At 43.0% G+C, this 22,107-nt stretch overlaps 2 protein-coding genes across 2 annotated transcripts in view; one reads left to right on the top strand and one right to left on the bottom strand.

The window, feature by feature from the left end:
* Nucleotides 1-252: 252 nt before the first annotated feature.
* ALDH6A1 (aldehyde dehydrogenase 6 family member A1) lies at nt 253-12,378 on the top strand. The gene is made up of 12 exons (XM_076345092.1): nt 253-321; nt 565-627; nt 3,136-3,210; nt 4,596-4,757; nt 5,352-5,430; nt 5,995-6,297; nt 7,011-7,132; nt 7,382-7,571; nt 8,256-8,437; nt 9,917-10,096; nt 10,296-10,394; nt 10,835-12,378. The coding sequence occupies exons 1-12, from the start codon at nt 265-267 to the stop codon at nt 10,937-10,939; spliced, it is 1,617 nt and encodes a 538-aa protein (XP_076201207.1). The 5' UTR covers nt 253-264; the 3' UTR covers nt 10,940-12,378.
* A 5,157-nt stretch (nt 12,379-17,535) lies between these two features.
* BBOF1 (basal body orientation factor 1) overlaps nt 17,536-22,107 on the bottom strand; it is a 9,170-nt gene continuing 4,598 nt past the window's right edge. The window contains 5 exon segments of the mRNA XM_076343522.1: nt 17,536-18,075; nt 18,489-18,630; nt 19,042-19,112; nt 20,684-20,772; nt 20,775-20,823. Coding sequence (XP_076199637.1) covers nt 17,569-18,075; nt 18,489-18,630; nt 19,042-19,112; nt 20,684-20,772; nt 20,775-20,823 — 858 coding nt within the window. The 3' untranslated portion in view covers nt 17,536-17,568.

The raw sequence follows: 22,107 nt of genomic DNA, 5'->3' as shown, positions 1-22,107 counted from the left end.
GCTCTGACGGTCAGTGGGCGGCTTAGCTCTCGCGGCCAATCCACGGCCCGGCACGGGGGGCGGGGGGAGCGGGGGGCGGGGGCGACGGGCTTGCTGACGGCGATTGGCTGCGGGCCGCGAGGGCCCCGCCGGAGGGGGGCGCGGAGCGGGCGAGGCCGGTGCGCGGGAGGCCAATGAGCGTGCGGGGGCCGTGCCTCGGGCGGGCGGGGCGGGGCGGGGCGAGGGGCGCCGTCGGGGTTCCGCGGTGCAGCGATCCTCGGCGGGATGGCGGCGGCGGCGGCGCGTGGCGCTTGGGGCGGGCGGCGGCGCGTGGCGCTGAGGGTGAGGCGGCGGCTCCCGCCCGCAGCGGCTCCCGCGGCTCGGGGGGGTCGCGGCGCGGGCGGCGGAGGGGGATCGCGGCCCACCTGGCCCCGGGGCCCCGTGGTGGGGCGGTCCCGAGCGGGGAGTAGCCGATGGCGCCGCGGCGGGGGCTGGGTGGGTGCTAGCCGGACCCGCGGGGGAGGGCCCGGGGGCGGTCGGGAGCCCTGAGGAACCGGGCTGGTCTGTGCTTCCCCTCCCGTCCAGCTGCCGCGGAGAGCCGGTGCCCCTTGGATCGCCTCAGCCGCCGCCTCCTTCTCTTCCTCGGTGGTGAGTGCCCGTCCCGCGGAGCGGAGCCGGCGGGCGGGGGAGGCCGCGGGGCCTGGGGGGCGGCCCCGCCCGGGCTGAGGAGAGGGCGAGGGGAGGGCGCGGGAAAGCCCCGGGCGCCGCCGCTGCCCTCCGCAGCCGGCCGAAGACTTCCCTCGGGTCTTCTCTTGTAAGGTCGCTTCTGCCGGCTCGGCTCGGCCCCCTTCCCCTCCCCTCCCCTCCCCTCCCCGTGGCTCCGGGTTGGTATGTCTGGAACAAACATTTGGGACTGCCCGTGCACGGGGCGGGGAGGCCCCCGTGCTCGACAGGAGGGAAGGAAGAAAAGTTCAATGTCAGGTTTGTTTGACTCTGGAGGTGAGAAGTGCCCGCTTGGGCAGCTCCCTCCGCGGGTGGCGGTGCAGCCGCCGAGGGGATCACCTCACGTTACTTCTTGTAGCGAGCCCTGCCTGGCCCAGCAGGTACACCCGGGGGCGATATGTTAGTTCAGTTAATCGCGTCCCGATTTGTTTTCCCCACGTTCCTTAAGTAGCACGCGTTGTGCTACATATACACCAGCCAATTTTTTTTCTGATTTTTAGATTTACCATGTGTAATATCTCCTCAATGAGACCAACAAAAATGAATATAGACTCTATGACTAATGATAATGTGTGAAAAAAGATTGTTTCAAGCTGTGTGGACTGGCCTCATAACCTCTATTTATGGCAGAGAGAGGATCTGATTTCCTTTGGGCAGTATCAAACAACTTTAACTGTTATAGTGCCTTTTTTCTTCCGGTATCCATGGCTGTATACTATTCAAGTTCTGAACAGCTAAATTGTGATTCTCCAAATAGTCTGTTTTACTGCAGTCCTTGTTCCCACAGCAGGCTCATTCTCTACAGAAAAAAAGGTGGTGATCTTATGGAAAAAGTGTGATCAATCTTAATTCAGCATTTCCTGACTTGCTTAAAATAGTCTTTCTTTGTATGTGCAATTTTCTAGATATCCCTTTTAAGCAATTTGAAAAAACATAAATTCCATTGCACTGAAGTCCACGTGGGTCATAAAGCACTGGTCCACTGCAGATACGTGGCGCTTGGCCTAACAGAGTGACTGGTAGCAGTAGGAGTTTGTCGTTCTGTAGGCCAGCACTAGAAGACCTTTTCTGACAGTCAGGAAACTCAGTCAAGGGACTAAGATTTCCTGCGCTTCCTTGCAAGTTGTAGAGGGGATTGTGTTTTTCGTAGGCACAGACTTCTGCCTCTCTTTCCCAAGTGTAATTCCAGCTACATAACCATCTGCAACTTTTTATTTTTTATTCACTCCTGGTGTTACCTCCCAAATCACTAGGTCTTGCTTATCCATTAACAATCTTACTTTACAATCCTCATCCTAGCTTTCTCATCTCCAAGCTTTCTCAGCTTGTCCCAACTCTCTTTGCTGTTCACTTTTTTCACTGTCATCCACTTTTCACTGTCATTACCAGCCAACACCATTTATAATTCCTGATTCTTCATCTCTTTCCCTTCATTACACCTTGGATAGCATCCCAATCCTCATCTCCCTCTCATAATTCCACATCCTAATTTAATTTCTTCACAGAGTTCCCCGATATATTTGGGTTTATATCCCAGTTCTATTGATCTGTCCCATTTCTGTTCTTCACACAGCAGATACATTTCCCCTTTCTCTTATCTGTTCTCCCCAAGCCACTGTTTTGTGGCATGATTAACTGGTTTTTGCTTTCTCCTAGTTCTCTCCTTACCTTCCAGTATCAACTCCTAGTTTCTAGTTTCTTAATTTATACAATCCCAATCTGTTTTCCTGCATGATACAGTTTTGTTGCCTATCCAGTGCTAGTCACAGCTTCTACCTCTGCATTTCCTTATGCCCTACGTTTAACCTGAACTCCTTATTTCAAACTTTCCTTTTGTCTCCTTTGCAACTGAGTTGGAAAGTTCTGTTTTCTGTGCTGCCTGCCAGGATAGTCACTGTGAACTCAGCAGATGCAGGTTCCTTGCTCTTAGTTACAGGACCAAGTGGGGAGCGGGGAAGGTCCAATTTTATGCCTGTCACTATGAGCTGGAGAGATGAACCTACTTAGTGGCTTGATGGGAAGGAAACACATAGTAAAGTGTGCACTGGGTACCTGGAATTTTCACAAGGTGAACTATTAGCTGTTTCTTCTGAGCATTTATGAATTGCGGTTTTTCAATTTTCTAACTTAGTAAACATTGGGTGATTAAGTAGATTGAAATAGTTCTGAACATAAGCATGGCAATGTATTTTTTCTATAACTGCTCTTAGAAAGAATTTTGGCCATTTTGGTGTAAAGTGAGAGAAAAATGGGGTAGAGAGCATGAAAAATTTCAGTCTAAGCAGTTAGCTGGGTCTTGCCGTAAATACTGGATCTAGACTCTAGTGGGCAGCATAGCGGTAAATGATGAAGGCTTGCATGTAGTAAGGCACACTGGTATTTAGGCACCTTGAGGCAAAGATCACTTACTGTCCAGTGTTTTGTCCTCCACAGCCAACAACCAAACTCTTCATTGATGGGAAGTTTGTTGAGTCCAAAACTACTGAATGGATCGATATCCACAACCCGGTAAGTGAAATGGTCTCAGCTCATATATTGGCGATCACTGTGCAACAAGGGTCCGTGCCTCTGTTCAAGCATTCGGCAAAAGGGCAAAGTACATACATTTCTTGAGAAAGGTTTAGACTTGGAGCTTAAGATGGATTTAGCACTGTGTAATTGCTTCTCAATTTCCTTTTCACATGAAATGTCAGTCTTAGGAAAGTGATGACCTCCTTTATCTCCCCTGTGTAGTAAAACCCTGATCTCCAGAAAGGAAGCTTGAACTCCGCTTACATTTTTTTTTGCTCATAGAAAGGCTCTGTGATCAGTATGTCTAATTTCTGAAGGGTTTCTTTCACCCTGTATGTGAAATCAACCGGGTGTGATTTGATGCCAGCTGAATGTGAAGTCCTGATAGAGACTGATTTCACTCTCAGACCAAGGTAAAAAATCCTGACAGCTGAAGGTCCTCTTCTTTCAGAGAGCCTCTGTCTGTGAGCCACAATATTCACAGTGAATTTAGAGACTGGATGCTATGCAGTGCAAAATAATCTTAGATTAGTAGCACTTGTACTTGTCTGAGTCCTCCAACAAAGACAAATGGAAATGAGGTTGCAGTGAGAATTCTGACCCCCCTAGTAAGCATTTGGACAGCAGTTTCTAAAACTTTTCTCTGTAAAGCTCTATTTTGATTTGCTTTGTGGAAGTGATCAGAGCAGCGAGCCATGTTCATGAAGCTCATTTGGTCTCTGTGTGGCGACCAATGTTCTTGTTTAATTTTCTTTCTCTTGTTTTGAGTAGTTTCTCTCTTAGTGATGTACCTAATGTTTTTGTCATGTCAAAGCAGACTTAATTTTTAAGAGTGCATTAGAAAGAGGTTAAACTGGCAAAGACAAGCTTTTAAAGTTAAAATACTGTAGAACTAAGGTTGCTTGTAAAAATCTTACTTTGGCCTAGTGGTCTAGGTAAACTAACATCACTGCCAATTGCAGAGTCATGTACTGCTTTTTCCAAAGGAACCTTGCCTCATTTAATGCGCAAGAGGGACAGCAGGTGAGCCAAGATGATGCAGAGGGAAAAGACCACAGTCCACAGAAACCTTTGCCTTACACGCTCTAGAAGCTTCGAAACAGACAAGTCACTTCAACTCCAACTTGCAAATGCAGTGCTGATTTCCAGCTTTCTGGGTGCCTAATTTGAGAAGTGTAGAGTGCAGGTTTTCAGAACTATTCCAGTTGTAGCCCAGGCCTTTTGTGTGCACCAGGGAAGGAGTCTCTTCTGTGCTCTCCCCTCAGAAGTACAGCTTCTTGTAAAACAAGGATATTAGGTGTATGGTGTGAAAGGACCGTTGACTGGTTGGCAGGGACAGATGGAAAAAGTTGAGTTTTGATGCAGTTTGTTTTTTTCTTCAGGCCACAAATGAAGTGGTTGGCCGTGTACCAAAAGCCACAGCCAGTGAGATGGAGGCAGCTGTGGCTTCTTGCAAAAAGGCTTTTTGGAACTGGTCAGAAACATCTATTTTGAGTCGCCAGCAAATCTTCCTGCGTTATCAACAACTCATCAAAGACAATCTGGTGAGACACCACAGCTGTGTGTAATGGCTGTTGCTGAATGCGTTGCAGTTGACTTTAGGAATTACATTGAGAGTCTCAGGGTTTACAGAGTTCTTGATGGGGCGTTGTTGCCATGATTGAGGAGCCAACTGAGACACTGTTGTTGAGAAGTGTAGCAAAGCACTCTCCATCGAATGGGACAGAGAGGCAGTGCTTCTTAGGGAGTAGTATTCTGCATTTGTCCCTTTACCAAAAGACCACAAGAGGAACTTTCAGCCTTGATGTAGAATGTGCCAGTTGATAAAGACAAGTGGGAGAAGTATATTACTATGTCTTTGGATTTCCCTGAATGCTTTTTTCGGTGTGTCTGTGGCATGACACATGGAAGCTGTAGAGTACAAGCCAACCCATGGTTGTTTTTTCTAAAATGTCACCTGTGTGGCTTATTGGCTTCTTGTCTAAAAGGAGCAAAGCAGTCAGTGTAGGCTTTTCCAGGTTCTGCTCAGTCTGTTCATTGTGATGTTCAACTCCCTGTTAAGCTGTCTTATCCCTGCACCCTATTTCATGGGCAGGCACTTTTCTAACGTTCATAAACTTCGTGTTTTCCATTTTCAGAAAGAAATTTCAAAACTCATCACCTTTGAGCAAGGGAAGACCCTGGCTGATGCTGAGGGAGATGTGTTCCGAGGCCTCCGTAAGCTGCTGGCTCCTCCTGTTAAAAAAGGGGCTTTGAGAACCCATAGGAAGGGAGGAGGTCTCCTGAGCGACTGATTGCTCTGGGAGTCTGTACATGTAGCTCCCTTCATAGCCTCCTACTGAAAGAAAAGGGGCAATTGTAACTCTAACTTGAAAAGTTCCCTTAGGTAGAGTTTCCTTAAATCACTTCCAAGTTGTTAGATCCTCCCTTTTCCTAGGAGTGACTACAGATTGCTGTAAAGGGATAAGAACTTCTCGCTTGTGCTCAGATGTCTAAGGTTGAGTCCCAGGTAGTACAATAATACTATACCCGTGCTTCTTTTACTGGGGCTGTTGTGTCTGTGCTCCTGTCACAATGACATATAATGCACTCAAGAGAGAATCCATTCACAGTGAGCTCACAGTGCTTGGCAGAGCAAAGGGATTTTCTGGAGCACAGTGAGTTTTAAGTTGTGGGAAAAGAGGCTGGAAGAAAGACTTGGGTCAAGGCAGTGGTGAGAAGGGAGTTCGGGGACTAATTGTTAACAGATCATCCGGTGGCGTATTGCCCTTTCTGCTGCAGAGGTGGTTGAACATGCTTGCAGTGTGACATCCCTCATACTGGGAGAGACCATGCCCTCCATCACTAAAGACATGGACACTTACACCTACCGTCTGCCTCTGGGCGTGTGTGCTGGAATTGCACCATTCAATTTCCCAGCCATGATTCCTCTTTGGATGTTCCCCATGGCTATGGTTTGCGGAAACACCTTCTTGATGAAACCATCTGAGCGTGTACCAGGAGCACTCATGTTCCTTGCCAAGCTGTTTCAGGATGCTGGTGCCCCCGATGGGACCCTGAATATCATCCACGGACAACATGAAGGTAATAATAGCCCTTCTTGGGAGATGGCTGGAGTGTGTTAATGTTGTGGTGTATGTTCAGCGGAGGTACCATTTGGAGAGTCTGATACTGCTGCTGTTAGATAGGTTTGGACAGATGCTTCAGCCCTCTTGATGGAGGTGAAGGGAGGTGACTGGGAGATTCTCTGCCATCTTGCATGAAATCTTGCAGGAGATATGATGGACAAAATTTTGGAGGCTGGGGTCAGAGTTCCCAAGGCATGTAGGTGCTCAAATTCTATTTAGCAACCTAAGCTCTGACTGAAATAAGTAGATAAATCATCTTGGTTTCCCAAGGAAGCCTAAACAAGAATTAAATGCCTCATGGAATATGCAGTGGATGCCAGCATTCTAGCTCCTAACATGATATTTTTTACAGTACACAAGTAGCTTCAGAACACAAGGATACAAATAGACAACAGTAACTTTGCTTCGGCATCGCTCGGGCACCTTGGGAGATGCCCAAAGCGTGAAGAGATGGCAGAGAGCCAGGTGTATGAGGACAGGGGCAGGAGTACACGTGCTGAGAAATTAGTGGAGCGATGCATAGACAGGCAGTGGGGGAACTCCAATGTAGGAAACACAGAGGCAAGAATTTAGATAAGAAGAAAGATACATAGATTTAGCACTGTGGGGATGGGAACAGAGGGAAGCATTTGTGCACCACAGTTATAATGTATTATTTCCTATTTGAAGCTGTGAATTTCATTTGTGACCATCCGGATATCAGAGCAATCAGCTTTGTGGGATCTAATCAGGCTGGCGAGTACATCTATGAGAGAGGATCCCGGCATGGCAAGAGAGTCCAGGCCAACATGGTAATGCCTCTGAATGGAGCACACTTCAGCACATAGACTGCCTCTGTCTCCTGTGAATGTTAAGAGGGATCACACCACTCGGCAGCAGAAGCTGACTTTGCTACTGATAGTTAAGTGATGAGGCTGCCCTTCTTGCCAGCCTGTTGGTAGCAGAGTCATAGCTACTATATGAAGATACTGCCAGAGAGCTAGAGAAGAAGCGGGCTGGGGTGGTTAATAATGGGAGACTGTGTACGTGTTCTATTTCAGGGAGCCAAGAACCATGGTGTGGTGATGCCTGATGCCAATAAAGAGAACACCTTGAACCAGCTGGTTGGAGCTGCTTTTGGAGCAGCCGGCCAACGCTGCATGGCCCTGTCTACAGCAATTCTAGTGGGAGAAGCTCAGAAATGGCTGCCAGAGCTTGTGGACAGAGCCAAAAATCTACGTGTAAATGCAGGTACAGACTGTGATAATTTCTTATGAGGTACTTCAATTCTGTACAACTGTAGCTTTTTAGGTCGGTGTATCTGCCGTACTGTGGTGCGTCCCTTGGAGCTATTGGCACCATAGGTTTGATGTGTAGGGGTAGGAGCTAACAGATTGTCTGGATTGGGAAACACAGCCCTAGACTTGGAGTTAGGAATATGTAGGAAGGCTTGGCAGTATGACTGTGATGCAAGGTTTAGAGGATCGGTCTTGTTTTAACTGGAGCTTTGAGGTTATGTCCTATGTTTAACCCAAACCTACCATTTATATAGCAACCTCACTTAGAGATCCTCCTAATTTGTAGTAAGCATGCAATAAAAAGGAAAAATGGAAACAAGTACTTTGGAAAAACTAGACTGTTATTAATTCTGGGAGAATTATCTTTTGTTTATGTTCAATAAAGTCCTGCAAAGGGGAGAAGTTTCCCTTCTGAGAAGAATCTGTTGTTGAATTTTGGCTTCCCAGTGATCTAAAATTGTGCTTACGACTTCTCTTATTTGGCTATTACTTCTGTTCATTAATGTCTGAAATCTTCGTTCTGTGTCTCAGAAACATCAGAATTTTCAGATTTTTTGTGCCAGTGTAGTTATCTCCATGATGCCTGTGAAGAGGAAGCTGTCAGGGTTAAAAACTTGGCGTCTCTGCCTCTTCACAGGAGACCAGCCTGGAGCAGATCTAGGGCCTCTAATCAGTCCCCAAGCTAAGGAACGGGTTTGCCATCTGATTGAGAAAGGAGTAAAAGAAGGTGCCAGCCTTCTTCTGGATGGACGTAATATCAAAGTGAAGGGCTATGAAAATGGCAATTTTGTTGGGCCAACGATCCTTGCCAAGGTCAAGGTAAGATGACCAAAGTCAGTGCTTGATAGTGTATATTGCAGGGTCAATTGAAAAATGGGTTAACCAAATCAGTCAGTAATCGATAATCACCAGGTGGAAAGCCTATAAATGGCTCAGCCTTCCCTTGCACAATTCCAATGAAGTGCTCATTGTAATGCTGTTGTGGAGGTGATAAAAGAATTTTCAGTAGTGCAACATACTCTGAATGAGGTTAATGATCTTAACTTGAATGGATTGCAGCCAATTAAAAGAAGATATGGGCAGTTTGTACTGTGTTAAACTAAATGTCCATCGAGCATAGTGTACTATCTGTAGTAGCATGGCATACTATCTGTAGTAATGGCCAGCAGCAGATGCCTAAGGAAGAGTACGATGAACAGCCAAACTTGCAATTTTCCTTCCTCCGTTATACATTCCTGCAGTTTGCAGTTTAAGGACTTGCAGAAACAAAAGTTAAATATTTGTGGAAATCTTCACGAGAATAATATAGGATAAGGTACAAAATCTCTTTGTTGTTGAATGTATTCACAACTTCATTGAGTCAGCCTCTCAATATAATGCATGGTGTGCAACAGATGGACACTACTATGGGGGAATATTCTTTACCAGGTACACATCCACATGAGTTTTCATACCCAAATTCATTCTTCTGTGTTTATGCAATTAGCTGGTATGATTTCCTTAATATTTAAGTATTCAATTCCTCGTGGGCCTTTTGGTGAGTGATTCCATGATAGCAAACCAATCTTGATAATTCTGCTATTGTACTTCGTATTCTTAGGATTTTATTGGTTTTATGCTATTATATAATTCAGGCTTTTAATCTATCTCAGAATTTTCTTGCCTTATTTTCATTAAACATCTTAAAATACTTCACTTTCCTCTGATGTGTCATAAATATTGTGAGGTATTCAAAAGTAAAAGTTTCACTGAGATTTTGTGATTCTCAGTTTTCTTATACAGTGGTTAAGCCACGTAAAACTTACAATTTGTCAAATGAATGTTTTGTAGTTTGCTGCATTAGCTATTAGTGATTAAAGTACCCTCCAACTGGTGCTTTTGTATTTGTCAGATGTTGCTAATTATCAGACATAAATCCTGGACACTGAGTTGGAAAGGATAGCAGATTCTAGTCATTTTGTCAACAAAAACTGAAGTAAACTATCCTGAATTAATCCCGGTCTTAATCGGCCTTGGTCAGAGCAGACCTCTAAGTGAGGTTAGGCAGACAGTAAAAGCAGAAAGCGTTCTGGAGATGAAAAGTGGTACCCTCTTTAGTGGACTAGATAGATGGCAGGGCATGGGAAATGGTGAAAAGGCAAGGAGGACTGAAGGATGGCCTGTGGCAATGCAGCATGATGGGTGATCCTATGAATATCCTGAGCAATAGCGGCATGCGTGTTTATTATAGCCTATTTACTAGGATATTTTTATTATATCCTATATACAAGCTGCTTTTTCTGCTGTTTGTCTTGGCAGCCAAACATGACTTGCTACAAGGAGGAAATCTTTGGGCCCGTCTTAGTGGTTCTGGAAGCAGACACTTTGGATGATGCCATTGAGGTGGTGAACAATAACCCCTATGGAAATGGAACTGCAATCTTCACCACCAATGGAGCCACAGCTCGGAAATATTCTCACTTAGTAGATGTGGGGCAGGTATGTTCAAGCTAGAATTGTTGCTATTAGTACTCACTGTTTACAGTGGGTAGCCATCCAGCTGTAGTGACTAATCACTGACTACTCAGCCAACAGTGCCCAGCCTCAGATTTAAGGAAACAAAATGCAGTGGTTTTTGGAGAGAGCTCTGCAATCTGCTACTTCTTGTGATTAATATGGCAGATTTCCTTTGGTTTAGGTGGGTGTCAACGTTCCAATCCCAGTACCTCTGCCCATGTTCTCTTTCACCGGTTCTCGTGCTTCTTTCAGAGGAGACACCAATTTCTATGGCAAGCAGGTAACTTACTCATACAGAGTACTCTATTGGGTTGAACTGTGATAAATCACATAATAAATGGCAATGGGGAGGTGGTCATCAGACTTCATTAGTAAGGAGACTTTGAAGCTGTCTCAACCAGGAAACTGAAGACCAGCCAGTGATCACAGCCACCATAATGCATGTTACAATAGCCAATTCCTTTTTTTTTAATTAAATATAAAAAAGCAAGTCTTTTTTTAGGAGATTTGAGAAGGGAGCAAGAACTAAGTAGCAAGCTTTCTCACAGAACCAGAATCTTTGGGGAACTGGTAGAAGGAACAGGCTGACAGGAATTGTTCCCGCAGAGGAAAACTCAGCCCTCTGTAGATAACGCAGAAACTGTTTGATACACCACTAGTGCAGACCTGAAGAACTCGTAAGGCCAAACATCTGGTGCTTGTGTCTCTCCTTTCCTCCAGGGAGTGCAGTTCTACACACAGCTGAAAACTATCATTTCTCAATGGAAAGAGGAAGATGCCACCGTTACCAAGCCTGCTGTGGTTATGCCAACTATGGGAAACTAAATCAGCGTTTGCAGATGCTGTTCCTGGTGCCCTTCTCCTTCTATGCTGCACTTCCCAGCTTTGTCCCGACTATCATCATTTCCTTGGGAATGAATAGAGAGCTCCATTTTCTCAAGGACCTCTCTTTCTGTGCAGATCAGGCAGGCTCATGTAACGCACAATCTGGGTTTTCTGTTGCTGTCAGTGTTTTTTGGCTAGCTGAACTCAGTTTTTTTCCTACAACCTATCACAGAGGAAACAACCTTATCTAACTGAAAGGGCACACAGTGAGATTGTTCTTAATTTTTCTTTCTTTCCAGACCCTCTGAACTTGAACATTACTCTGGTTTCCACTTCAATATCTTTAGCCTTAGTGACTCACTCCTGGCTACATCTTGTAGCAGTTTTCTTTACCTCTTTATCTTACATCTTAAGATTTTGAGTTCACCTTACTCAAAGATGAGTACTCATTTTGAGTGACATAACTGGGACACCTCGGGTGTCTCATAGAAGTGACTACAGACAATGAAGGCAGCAAGTTTGGGATTTGAAAATGTCAGTCTTTCATCTGTTGAGCAGTTTCCAAAACACTTGGGAAATAGCTTTCTAAGCATTTTTCAGGAAAGCATGTTTGATTGCTTGTCTGAGGGTGAAAGAAATTCCTGTATGGTACAGTGACATTCACCGTGCCTCTGACAGCTTGAAAACTTCTGTTCCTGTTGTGCATGTGGCTTGTATTCTCCAGCTCGCTGTCAATTCCGTTATACCTGAAAGTTGTTTGGTGCCTTTTTGCTGCGCTAACAGATATGTGCCTAGAGGTCCTGTAACATAATGAAACTGTGGAAGCAGAAACACAAGCATGTATACGTATCTTCCCATCACAGCATCATGTGGGTCTGGGTGGAAGGAAGAGTAAGTAGATGGGTCAGTAGGAGGAAAGAACACGTTTTTTTAATCACAAAGCAGCCAGGCCTGTTCTGTTGGTTTCTTTTCCTGACTATAGCTGTATTTCTTGTGTTGATTGATTGACTCCTTGTCACATTCGCTCAAACACAGTCATATTCTCTAGGGACTGCAGGTCCCATTACTAGAGAAGGGTAAGACTTGCTATACCCTGTTTTTAAGAATCTGTGCATTTGGAGCTGGAGAGCCTGTATTTTTATTCCTGGTTCCTGGAAGATGATGCAGCCATGAGGGATCTGCAGGGAACTCATTCAAGCACCCATGGAAAATAATATTATTCTAATGATTGTAACCATTACTTGTTCTAATTAAACAACCTGAATGTGAACACTTTGTATCCTGCCTTCTGGTGAAGATGCCTTGTAACTGACAGTTATGTATTAGTGCAATTGCTGTGCATTCACTAATGTTTATATCTTGGTTTTTTTCCTCTGCTATACCCGAGAGGGAAATTCTCACCTCGCAATTTGATTACAAATTAAAAACGTGCTAATACATTTCTGCAGAATACGACTGTTCCTTGGTAAGACATTATATAGGTGTGATGTTGACTATTCCCCTCTTTGCAGAGGCTGATCTGTGACTCCTGTAATCCATGTATACGTCTGCCTTTTACAGTATTTCAAGGACCTCTGTACCAATTTCCTCATACAGCATTTCAGGGAATGCCTTGTTTCTGTTTCCACGTACACATCATTCGATCACAAAAACTCTTAAGCTTCGCGTAAATTACTTTATTACAAACTGAAAATATATCTTCATCAAATTATAGCAACACATATATAGAGACTTCTAACCACTAGTCCAAATCCTAGTGCTTTGTACAGGGTCATCCGAGCTCCTGGCTTGGGAAAGAATAAAATCTTTAAGGAGGAGGAAAATAACTACATTGCAGATAGATTTCAAATGCGTAGTCAAAGCAGTAGTGCAGCAGGCAGGGGATTTAGAATATGCAGCTTTGCTCACAAGATAACTTCCAAAATAAAAAGTGCAGATGAGTCGGTAATTGCTGTGGCTGTTGTTCATGCACCGTGTACAGCTGCCTTACTCTGTCTGCAGTGTTAACATCTGAATATGCGGAAGGATTACTGCAGAAGATGATGAATCTGATAATTCGGCCTGCTGTGTAATGAATATTAGATTGGGAGAAGTATTTTCTGTGCTGCAAAGGTAAAACATTCTAGGTAAATCACCATTAAGACATTGGCATTCATTCATGCACCTGGGAAAGGAATACTAATTAACAGCCTCTAATATTGTCTACAGCCATTCACTTTCAAAATGCCTTAATTTTCTTCCTAATCAGTATTGCTATTCTGACTTTTCTGTTGTCCTACTAAAACCCATTATATCCTTCCTTTAGAAATTCTAAAATCCAGCTTCTCCTGTAACAAAAGCGGTCTTTATTATCAAGCTTACCTGCTCCCTGAAGAATTGCAGGAGTACCCTTGCACTGTCTCCAGACCTGTTCTAGACACTTGTATAATCTTTTCATTTGCGTGCAAACATCTTTTCTGATTATCTGCATTTCCAACAGCATTTTTTTAAACAGATGGTTTTAAATGATTGCACTAGAAATACAAATCTTGTATCTGCCGTTTTTAGTTAATGAAACGCCTTTTTAGATCAAGCTGCAGATGCTGGCTGATCAGCTCATTGCTGCCTCAGCTCACTGCTGTTACTGCCTTCCACCCACCTGTTTATTCTCCTTTTTATTTCAACATTCACTATAAAAAATTAAGCTAACGAATATATCTTCTATATTACACAAAAGTATAATCTAAGTATAAAGTATCTCATAATAAATTTCTTTAGACTCTATTAAAATACAATTTTATAGTCAACCCTTTGTCGCCTATTAAAAATTGTTTCTTGCCTAGAAGGCACTGCAGTCTAGATTCTCAAAGCTATTTGATACTTTTAAGTCCAAAAATGGTGTTAAAATAGTTTAACCACCTTTGAGAATTGGGCCCTTTGGCTTCCACTTCTGCTTTTTTTTCCCTGCCTGTGCAAAAGAAGGCTACAACCCACTTCCACTCCTGTTTCTGGAAGTGGCGGTCTGCCTCTCCAAAGGAGGCGTCTCTCATCTTTCCATATAAATCCCTCCAGGGCTCCTGCTTATGAACTTTATCTGGTCATTTGACGTCCGACTACGACATTTTGTTTTGTGTGCTTGACCGCCTCATGTTGACATGATGGCATGCCAGAACCCCTCCCTACTTATTCCTCCAGGGTAAGTTGATATTGCTTGCCTTGGAGTGTTATAATTAGCTAAATAGTTGTATCTGAGTCTGTATCTGAAAATCAGGCATATGAATCTTTGTCCTGGTCCATTTTCTCTAAGTGATTCTATACTGAACGCAGCATCAGCTTAATAGATTTTGCCTTTTAATCAAAACTCGCTGTGCTAGCTGAAAATGCATCTCCTTGTGCGATCATGGCCTTTCACAAGAGAATCCTCCAAAAATAATAAAGCTGCTTTTCAATAAGAGGAGGCTTTACGGGGGCATGAGATCAATTTTTTTCATGAGAGCCGAGTCTAAATGCCTGCTGCTAAAAGATCAACATGACCAGAAATTTCAAAATAAAGAAAAAATTCCTCTCTCTTGTCACACATACATTTATTTGTGTATAGACACACTAATACAGATCTTCAGAGAAACCAAAGTATTGTAAAGCGGGAGGGATGACAGAGAGACAATTGCATCTGTTTATATATAACCAGGACTGAGGAGATTTTAGGTAGTGTGGTATAATTCAGTATCTTAGCAAATTTTCCTTTCTTCTTTAGTATCGTCAGGAGCTGGAGCTGAAGTAGCCAAAACTCTGGTGGCACAGGGCAAAGTAATCCTCATCTAACGGTGATTTACGCTCAGCCAGGTTTCTAATCCCACACCATGCTTGTTTTCTAAACCGAACAGCAAACAAGGAATGCCAGGGCACCTGAGCTATTGCAGTACACTCTCCAAAATCCGCACTATGAATCAAACGTGAGTTCACTTCACTGTGGAATTCTGTATTTTGTGGCAAAATCATTACAATTAAAAGGGAATGAGGAGAAACAAACAAACAAAAAGTTTTTTTAAAAAAATTGGGTTTAATCATAAGTCAACTTAAAATGAAGTGTCTGTATTCCATTGCTTGAGCTTTCGTACTCTACAGCTTTATGTGTGCTCTTGTATGTTGGCAAATACTGATAAAAGGAGTTAAATCCATGCATAAATTGGAACCATAAAAGCTGACAGATTAATCATTTAATTATACATTTCTTACTTCCACTGTAATAACCCTAACAAAATTTGCTAAAATTCCATTAATGTAACTTTTGCTAAAAAAATTTAAATTTAGTTTTTAAAAAATTAAACTCTTTTAACACAGAGAAGCTGACGTTCCACCCTAAGCATTAGGTCTCCCCAAACTACATTAAAATCATAGCATTTTAGATTTCTCTTTGGGCCCTCTTATGCCCCAGTTCACAGATTATAATATATTTAATGCTGTTTGAACTTTGAATTTCCAGTGAAAGCCATATTTTAGGTATCTAAAGTCATGCTCCCAAGTTTCTTATGCAGACAGCAATAAGCCATAGAGTAAGTACACTTTTAATAATCTGGTTGTGGATATTTGTACTTTTTAATACTGGGCAGATTGCTTTATGGTACTCTTATTAAAAGGAAATATATGTGGGGAGTGCTACTGTCACAATATACATTATTTCCTTGTTTGGTGAGGATGGATAGGGATTCATTAATGACTGAACAAAATTAATCCCACTGCACTGAGCAAAGTTAATTCTCCTCACTTCTCCTCTCTTCCTCAGCACCACCAAAATTTACTTCCACTTGCTTTTCTTTTGATACTACACACAAAGATCTAAAGTATAGTCTGGTGCATGTCCAAAACTAGTATATAAGGTATCAACTTTTTCAAAAGGTCAAATCACCTTTTTCAAAAGGTTAAAGTATCTCACACCAAGCCGCACAGTTAGCTAGATTCTTATGTTAGATTCAGAGTTTCTTGGAACCCCCTGACCTGGAGTTATCAGCCCAGCTCCTGTAACAGGAAAAGTTCAGCATTCACCTACTGAATAAACAGAATATTACCATGGATTTGTGCCATTCATTTTGGCAAAAAGCAATCGCAGAACACGTTCTTTTTGTTCCTATGTCAACTCACTGATATCCACTTTTTCAAACTGGATTTTTTTCCTGAAAAACACAGAAAAGATCAATGTATTAGAAGGAAATTTCAAAGGCATCTCTCACATGGATTCTGTATGTGTAAAACAGGTTTTAAATTCTAGCTCTGCATTGTTCTTGTTCAGCTATTCATAGCATGCAAATTCAAAAAATAAATCTGAACACACGGTGCTGTCTTTTCGACTTCTAAATCTATGGCTCTCGAAGTAGAACAAAACCAATGATTTCTGGTACGTGTGTAGTGGTTATAAACACTGGGAGGGGGAGGGTTATTAGTGTATGAGTTTCAAGTGCATTGTCCTTCCCTTGCTTCTCCTGTTCATACGTAAAAGGGTCAATACATATAACCAATTTTCATTCTCGGTTCCAGTCTCCCCCTTCTGTTGCTCCGAGAAGCTTCCTTAGATCTCAGTAACTACTTTCACCTCTGATTTTTCATCAAGTGTTTCTGCTGTATCATTTTTGAGATAAGATAACCTGAACTGAACAAAGCATTCCGACCGATTGTGTGTCGCCAAGTTATTCAATAGCCAATGCATACTAAGCAAACATTTTATTTGGGAGTAGGAGAATTTTGATCTCTCACCAAGGATGTATGCAAACTTCAGCTTTGAGGGACCTTAACTCTATGGCTTAAAATCCAAGTGCCTGGACACTGCTGCAGTTTATAGGCACAGATTTCTAGCAGGAGGTTGGAGACCTGTAATCCTGGCCACTGCGGCATGTATAGCCCTAATTTGAACTAAGCTGCATCCTAATACAAATTCTGAGATACTCACAGTTATAAATCTGAGATTTTGTTTTATTCGCTATAAAATGTATTCCTGTCAATCAGTACTGTACTGCATGTGATCTTGGTTTTGATATGTCAGTGTTTATTTAATGTAATGGCGTAATTTTTAGATTATTACGAAGCTTGAGGAAAACAATCTTTGAAAGCACAATGCAAAGCCGGGGCTTCTGACATACAGAAGAACAGTTGAAAAAAGACTGGATTTGCCATCTACTGGATGTTTCTGTTAAAATGATTGGCAACATAGTAAAGAGCTGTTAGCATCTTAATTGTAATTTTTAGGCTTCAGTGTTGTTGGCTTACTGGAGTGAGTAAAGAACAAAAGAGCAATGCCAGAACAGCAATGCCTACAAAATCAAAAAGATTAGAGAAGCAACAATAATTATTAAAAGGAAACTGCAGAAGCACATCTATACTGGAAGTTCTATATCAAATTCCACAGCACATGGCAGAATATGCAAAGAACTCTTTCGAGCTTATCTTTAACTTAATCCGTAGAAATAATGACCAAAAAGTGATAGCCTAGTTGAAATTAGGTGCCCACAAAGTCATTACTAACTGATACGATATTTCACCTCATACAGTTATTCTCACTACAGAAGCCTCCACAAGAATTCCAAGTTTAGGCAATATTATTACATCAATTATGGTTTTTTTCAGGTGTGCTAGGAAGATAGACACTAGCTTTTGATGTTTCAATACCAGTAGCATTTCTCTGCTTCCTCTAGGTCTCTGTACACACCATTTGTGCTATTTATGTTGCTTTTGAATGTTTTGATTTTGGGAAATTCTTCCTTCCCTGCACAAGCCTCCATCATTTTTCTGTAATAGGCAGTTTGAGCCTTTTTCTTATAGTGCTTTCTGCTGGATATGATCTCCTGCTTCACATGTTCCAGAGCATCTAGGAAGAACCTTTCCACCTCAGTCCTCTCATTTAAGATATTCCGGGCTAGTTTCTTCACTCGGTTCATCTCCCGATCCTTCATTTCTAGTAGTTGCTGCAGTTTCTTGATCTCCACCATGCTTGCCTGGTTTTCTGTCAGCGCCTGATGCTGTGTTTTCTGGGACTCTCTCACAGATTCTCTGGTCATGCGACATAAGGCCATCTCCAGCTTTTCCACTTTACGCTGCAGATCTCCAATCTGTGCTTTCTGATGATTGATCTGTAGGACCTTTTTTCAAATCAAACCCTCATTGGTTTCCTAAAAGATGAGAAGAAATTATTTGGGCTTTTATTTCCTTTGCACCAAATCTGGAGGTGTTCCCCCCCCCCCCCAATACTGACAATGTAGTAAACATGCTAGCACCTTCACATTGGAGAGTGAATACTTCTCTGGGATCACGTTCTTGTTTGCAAGAGAAGCCAGATAAAGGAGGCTTGGTATGTAGTATACATTACAGAGAGACCTATTCTTAATGGGCTAGCATAGGAAACCCTTCCTTCTTTCTCCTCCATAATTAAGATTGAAGAAGAGCTCTTCTTCAGACAACTCCGAATTCAGTAACTGCAGAGGTGTCTGGCTGGGGAGAGGTTAGTCTCAGGAAATTTACATCTGTATCCAGATGTACCCCTTCCTGGAGGAGAATGAAGCAGAATTAAAACCAGAGCAGAAACCTTCTCCTGTAACAGAAGAGTTTTGTCCTCTTCTAACTTCTGTTTGATATTCTGCAATTCCATTGTCTCTTTCAGCTGGTAAGCAAATGCACCGTGAAGACGAACATTCTTAAACACCTCTCTCCCAGTGCTGTTCAGCTGCCTGGACAGAGGGAAACAAAATCCAAGAGCTTTAATCACAACCTTTCTTGCTTTTTTAATATTAAAATCAATATCTCAGTGTCCTAATTTCAGAGCTAAGCTGTAAAACTCTTACAGGTCTGTACCAAGTTTTCATAGCTTTGCTTCTAGTCCTGCATCTGGACTGGGAGAATGAAGAAAACAGCGGTACCATTGTGATAATATTACCTCCAGTTCTCCCCTGGAACCAGCATGAGTCTTACAGTTTAAATGTAAGAGCTGACATCATCTTGACATTTGAAATATAAAAACAGCCTAGGTCATCACTGATTTTGCCCTTCAAAGCCCGTGTAGTAACATGGACAACTTATTTAGAACACAGTGCTAAAATGGTTTTGTAAAGTATAAAACAGGAAAAGCAAGTCTTTCTTACAAAACAGCCTCACGCTGGGCAGTCTCTGCCATCATTATTTGCTTTTTCTCAACATCATCTTCCAGTCTTTTCTGAAAGGGAGAAAAGCCTGTTTAAATTTTGCATGAGACCTGTGCTACCGAAGCTAAAATCTCAAACAGTGTAAATTCTAAAATCACACCCACAATTTTCAGCTCACCCAGCTCCTTGCTAGAGAAAGAATGAACCCCCGAGGGCAGCGAAGTACCTGATGGAAGTGGAGAATACAGCCTTTCTGGGATCCTGATATCCCATGTTTTTCCTTGGAAAGCTGCACCCAGCCTCCAACTCATTCATCATACTTGTATTGACATGGGAAATTGTAAAATGCTCAGTAAAGAACTGTGAAAACTATATAAACCAGAGTAGCCAGTGGGAGAAGTCATTTTGTTCTAATAAAGGTTTCTTTAACTGCCTGTCAGTCTTTACCTTTTCTTCAAGAAACCTCCTCTCCAATCTCACAACCACTTCCTGATGTCTCCCATTTGAAATCTCCATACTCTCTTTTAACTATGATAAAAAACAAAATTTCTTTAATAGTGGCGTTCTATTTCAGCCATATAACTAAAAGTGCAGATGTACTCTTCAAGGAGGAATTTGGTAGTCTTTCCTGGCACTGCCCACAGTCTTCATCAAATTTTTACGCTATCTATAAAAGTCACTTAACCTTCTGACTTGTATTATTGCTTTGCTTCCCCTTCATAGTTCACCTGTGCCCATATTTTCACATCACTGACAGTCATTCACACACACTCTGTCACTCTGTTTAATGCTCAGTTTTAGAAATCTGCTTTACTTTGTCTATTCGTTCAGTCATCAAGATCATTCAAAGTCCAACGCCTCAAGTGTTCTTTGAAAAATGCCTGACTAACTCGCATTTGATAGCTTAAAAGCAGCTATATATTAATAATCCAAATGCTGTTGACCAATCATTTGTCTCCACAGAAAGCATTTGGTGGTGTTTCTAAGCCCCTTCTTGTGCTTGAAAAAAATTCCAGTACAGCTGAGTCAGCAAGGCACTTGAAGTGCTCGAGGCACTTTTTTCATGTCATCAGTCAGCTGGGATACTTTTTTATCCCAGGCTGAAATGTTTTACAGGCAATACTACTATTTAATATTTGTATTATATCTCCAAAGTATCTCTGATTAGGTCATGCGCTGTACAAGTGCCTAGTGAAAGACAGTTCCTAGTTTTATATTCTAAATGGCTTATGTGGTTGAAAAGATGATACAATACTAGCATTCACATCCTAACTGAGCTGACTAGTGAGAAATCAGTCAGACTTATACTGCTTACAGTCAATTGCTAGCTCCTCCATACGTATCTTTAAAGTGTGTACTAGATGCTCTAGTCCATCCACGTATGTTTGTATGTTTCCGTGTTACTGAGTAAAAAACCAAAAACAAGCCTACAGCACTGGACCATTACAGAAGTCACTTCTGACTACAGAACTTGCATTTTCTCAACCTAGTGCTTTTCCTCACTCCCTGTAAACTGTAAAGAAAACAATCCAGTAGATCAGCCATGTCTGTTCTCCTCCACTCCCAAACTCTCTGCGACCATGCAGACAGAAGAGTTACTTTTTAAATAAATATTGCAAACACATATTTGTGACAAACTTACATCTTCCAGCTCTTTCTCCATAGCTGCTTTCTCCCTGTGGAACTCCTTTATTAATTTCAGTTCTAATTGAATTTGGCCAATTTCTCTTTTTTCTGAAACTTCTCTTCCAGTTCTTTTATTTGTTGGGCATAATAGTCTGCCTACAAATCAGAAATTCTCAATAAGAAGAAAGCAAAATGAGAGAAACCAATCATCAAATATGGTAACACAAAACACAGAGCACACAGAACTGAACGTCTGAAATTATGCCGAGCTGCAGTGTTTTAAAAAACACAAGGAATTCAATAGAAGAAATGCTGCGAACTCAGCAGAAGCTGCCCTACAAGAAAATAACAAGTCTAGAAATGAATAGTAAGTTTAAAACAACATGCATAATATCAATGTATGTGGTTTGCGTGGCCAGGTTTTGGTAGCAGGGAGGCTACAGGGGTGGCTTCTGCGAGAAGCTGCTGGAAGCTTCCCCTGTGTCCGATAGAGCCAATGCCAGCTGGCTCCAAGATAGACCCACTGCTGGCCAAGGCTGAGTCAATCAGTGACAGTGGTAGCGCCCCTGTGATAACATAGTTAAGAAGGGGAAAAAAACTGTGGTGGAACAACAGCAGCAGACAGAGGAGTGGGATATATGTGAGAGCAAGAACTCTGCAGACACCAAGGTCAGTGAAGAAGGAAGGGGAGGAGGTGCTCCAGGCATCCTGGTGAAGACCATGGTGAGGCAGGCTGTCCCCCTGCAGCCCATGGAGGTCCACAGTGGAGCAGATATCCACCTGCAGCCCATGGAGGACCCCACGCTGGAGCAGGTGGATGCCCAAAGGAGGCTGTGACCCCGTGGGAAGCCCACGCTGGAACAGGCTCCTGGCAGGACTTGTGGCGCCATGGGGAGAGGCGCCCACACTGGGGCTGGAGCAGGTTTGCTGGCAGGACTCGTGACCCTGTGGGGGACCCACGCTGGAGCAGTCTGCTCCTGAAGGACTGCACCCCATGGAAGGGACCCACGCTGGAGCAGTTCATGAAGAACTGCAGCCCATGGGAAGGATGCATGTTGGAGAAGTTCGTGAAGGGAACGAAGAGAGAAGTCCCTCCTGTGGGAGGGACACCATGCTGGAGCGGGGGAAGAGAGTGAAAGGGGAAGGAGCAGCAGAGACAACGTGTGATGAACTGACCACAACCCCCATTCCCCATCCCCCTGCGCCACTCAGGGGGAGGAGGCAGAGAATTCAGGAGTGAAGTTGAGCCTGGGAAGAAGACAGGGGTGGGGGGAAGGTGTTTTTAAGATTTGTTTTTTATTTCTCATTACTCTGCTCTGACTTCTAATTGGCAATAAATTAATTTCCCCGAGTCGAGTCTGTTTTGTCCATGATGGTAATTGCTGAGTCATCTCCCTGTCCTTATCTTGACCCACGAGCCTTTCATTATATTTTCTCTCC

Source organism: Aptenodytes patagonicus, chromosome 7, assembly GCF_965638725.1.
Source record: "Aptenodytes patagonicus chromosome 7, bAptPat1.pri.cur, whole genome shotgun sequence".
Taxonomy (NCBI): domain Eukaryota; kingdom Metazoa; phylum Chordata; class Aves; order Sphenisciformes; family Spheniscidae; genus Aptenodytes; species Aptenodytes patagonicus.
Note: the sequence above shows the minus strand (reverse complement) of the source record. Positions and strands in the feature narration are given on the sequence as shown.

What these genes read in the sequence shown, in the direction of transcription:
- ALDH6A1 (XM_076345092.1), top strand. Translation starts at nt 265, where the DNA reads ATGGCGGCGGCGGCGGCGCGTGGCGCTTGGGGCGGGCGGCGGCGCGTG. An exon ending in GGATCGATATCCACAACCCG is followed by an intron (nt 3,211 to 4,595) that starts GTAAGTGAAATG and finishes TTTTTTCTTCAG; the next exon opens with GCCACAAATGAAGTGGTTGG. An exon ending in CATCCACGGACAACATGAAG is followed by an intron (nt 6,298 to 7,010) that starts GTAATAATAGCC and finishes TCCTATTTGAAG; the next exon opens with CTGTGAATTTCATTTGTGAC.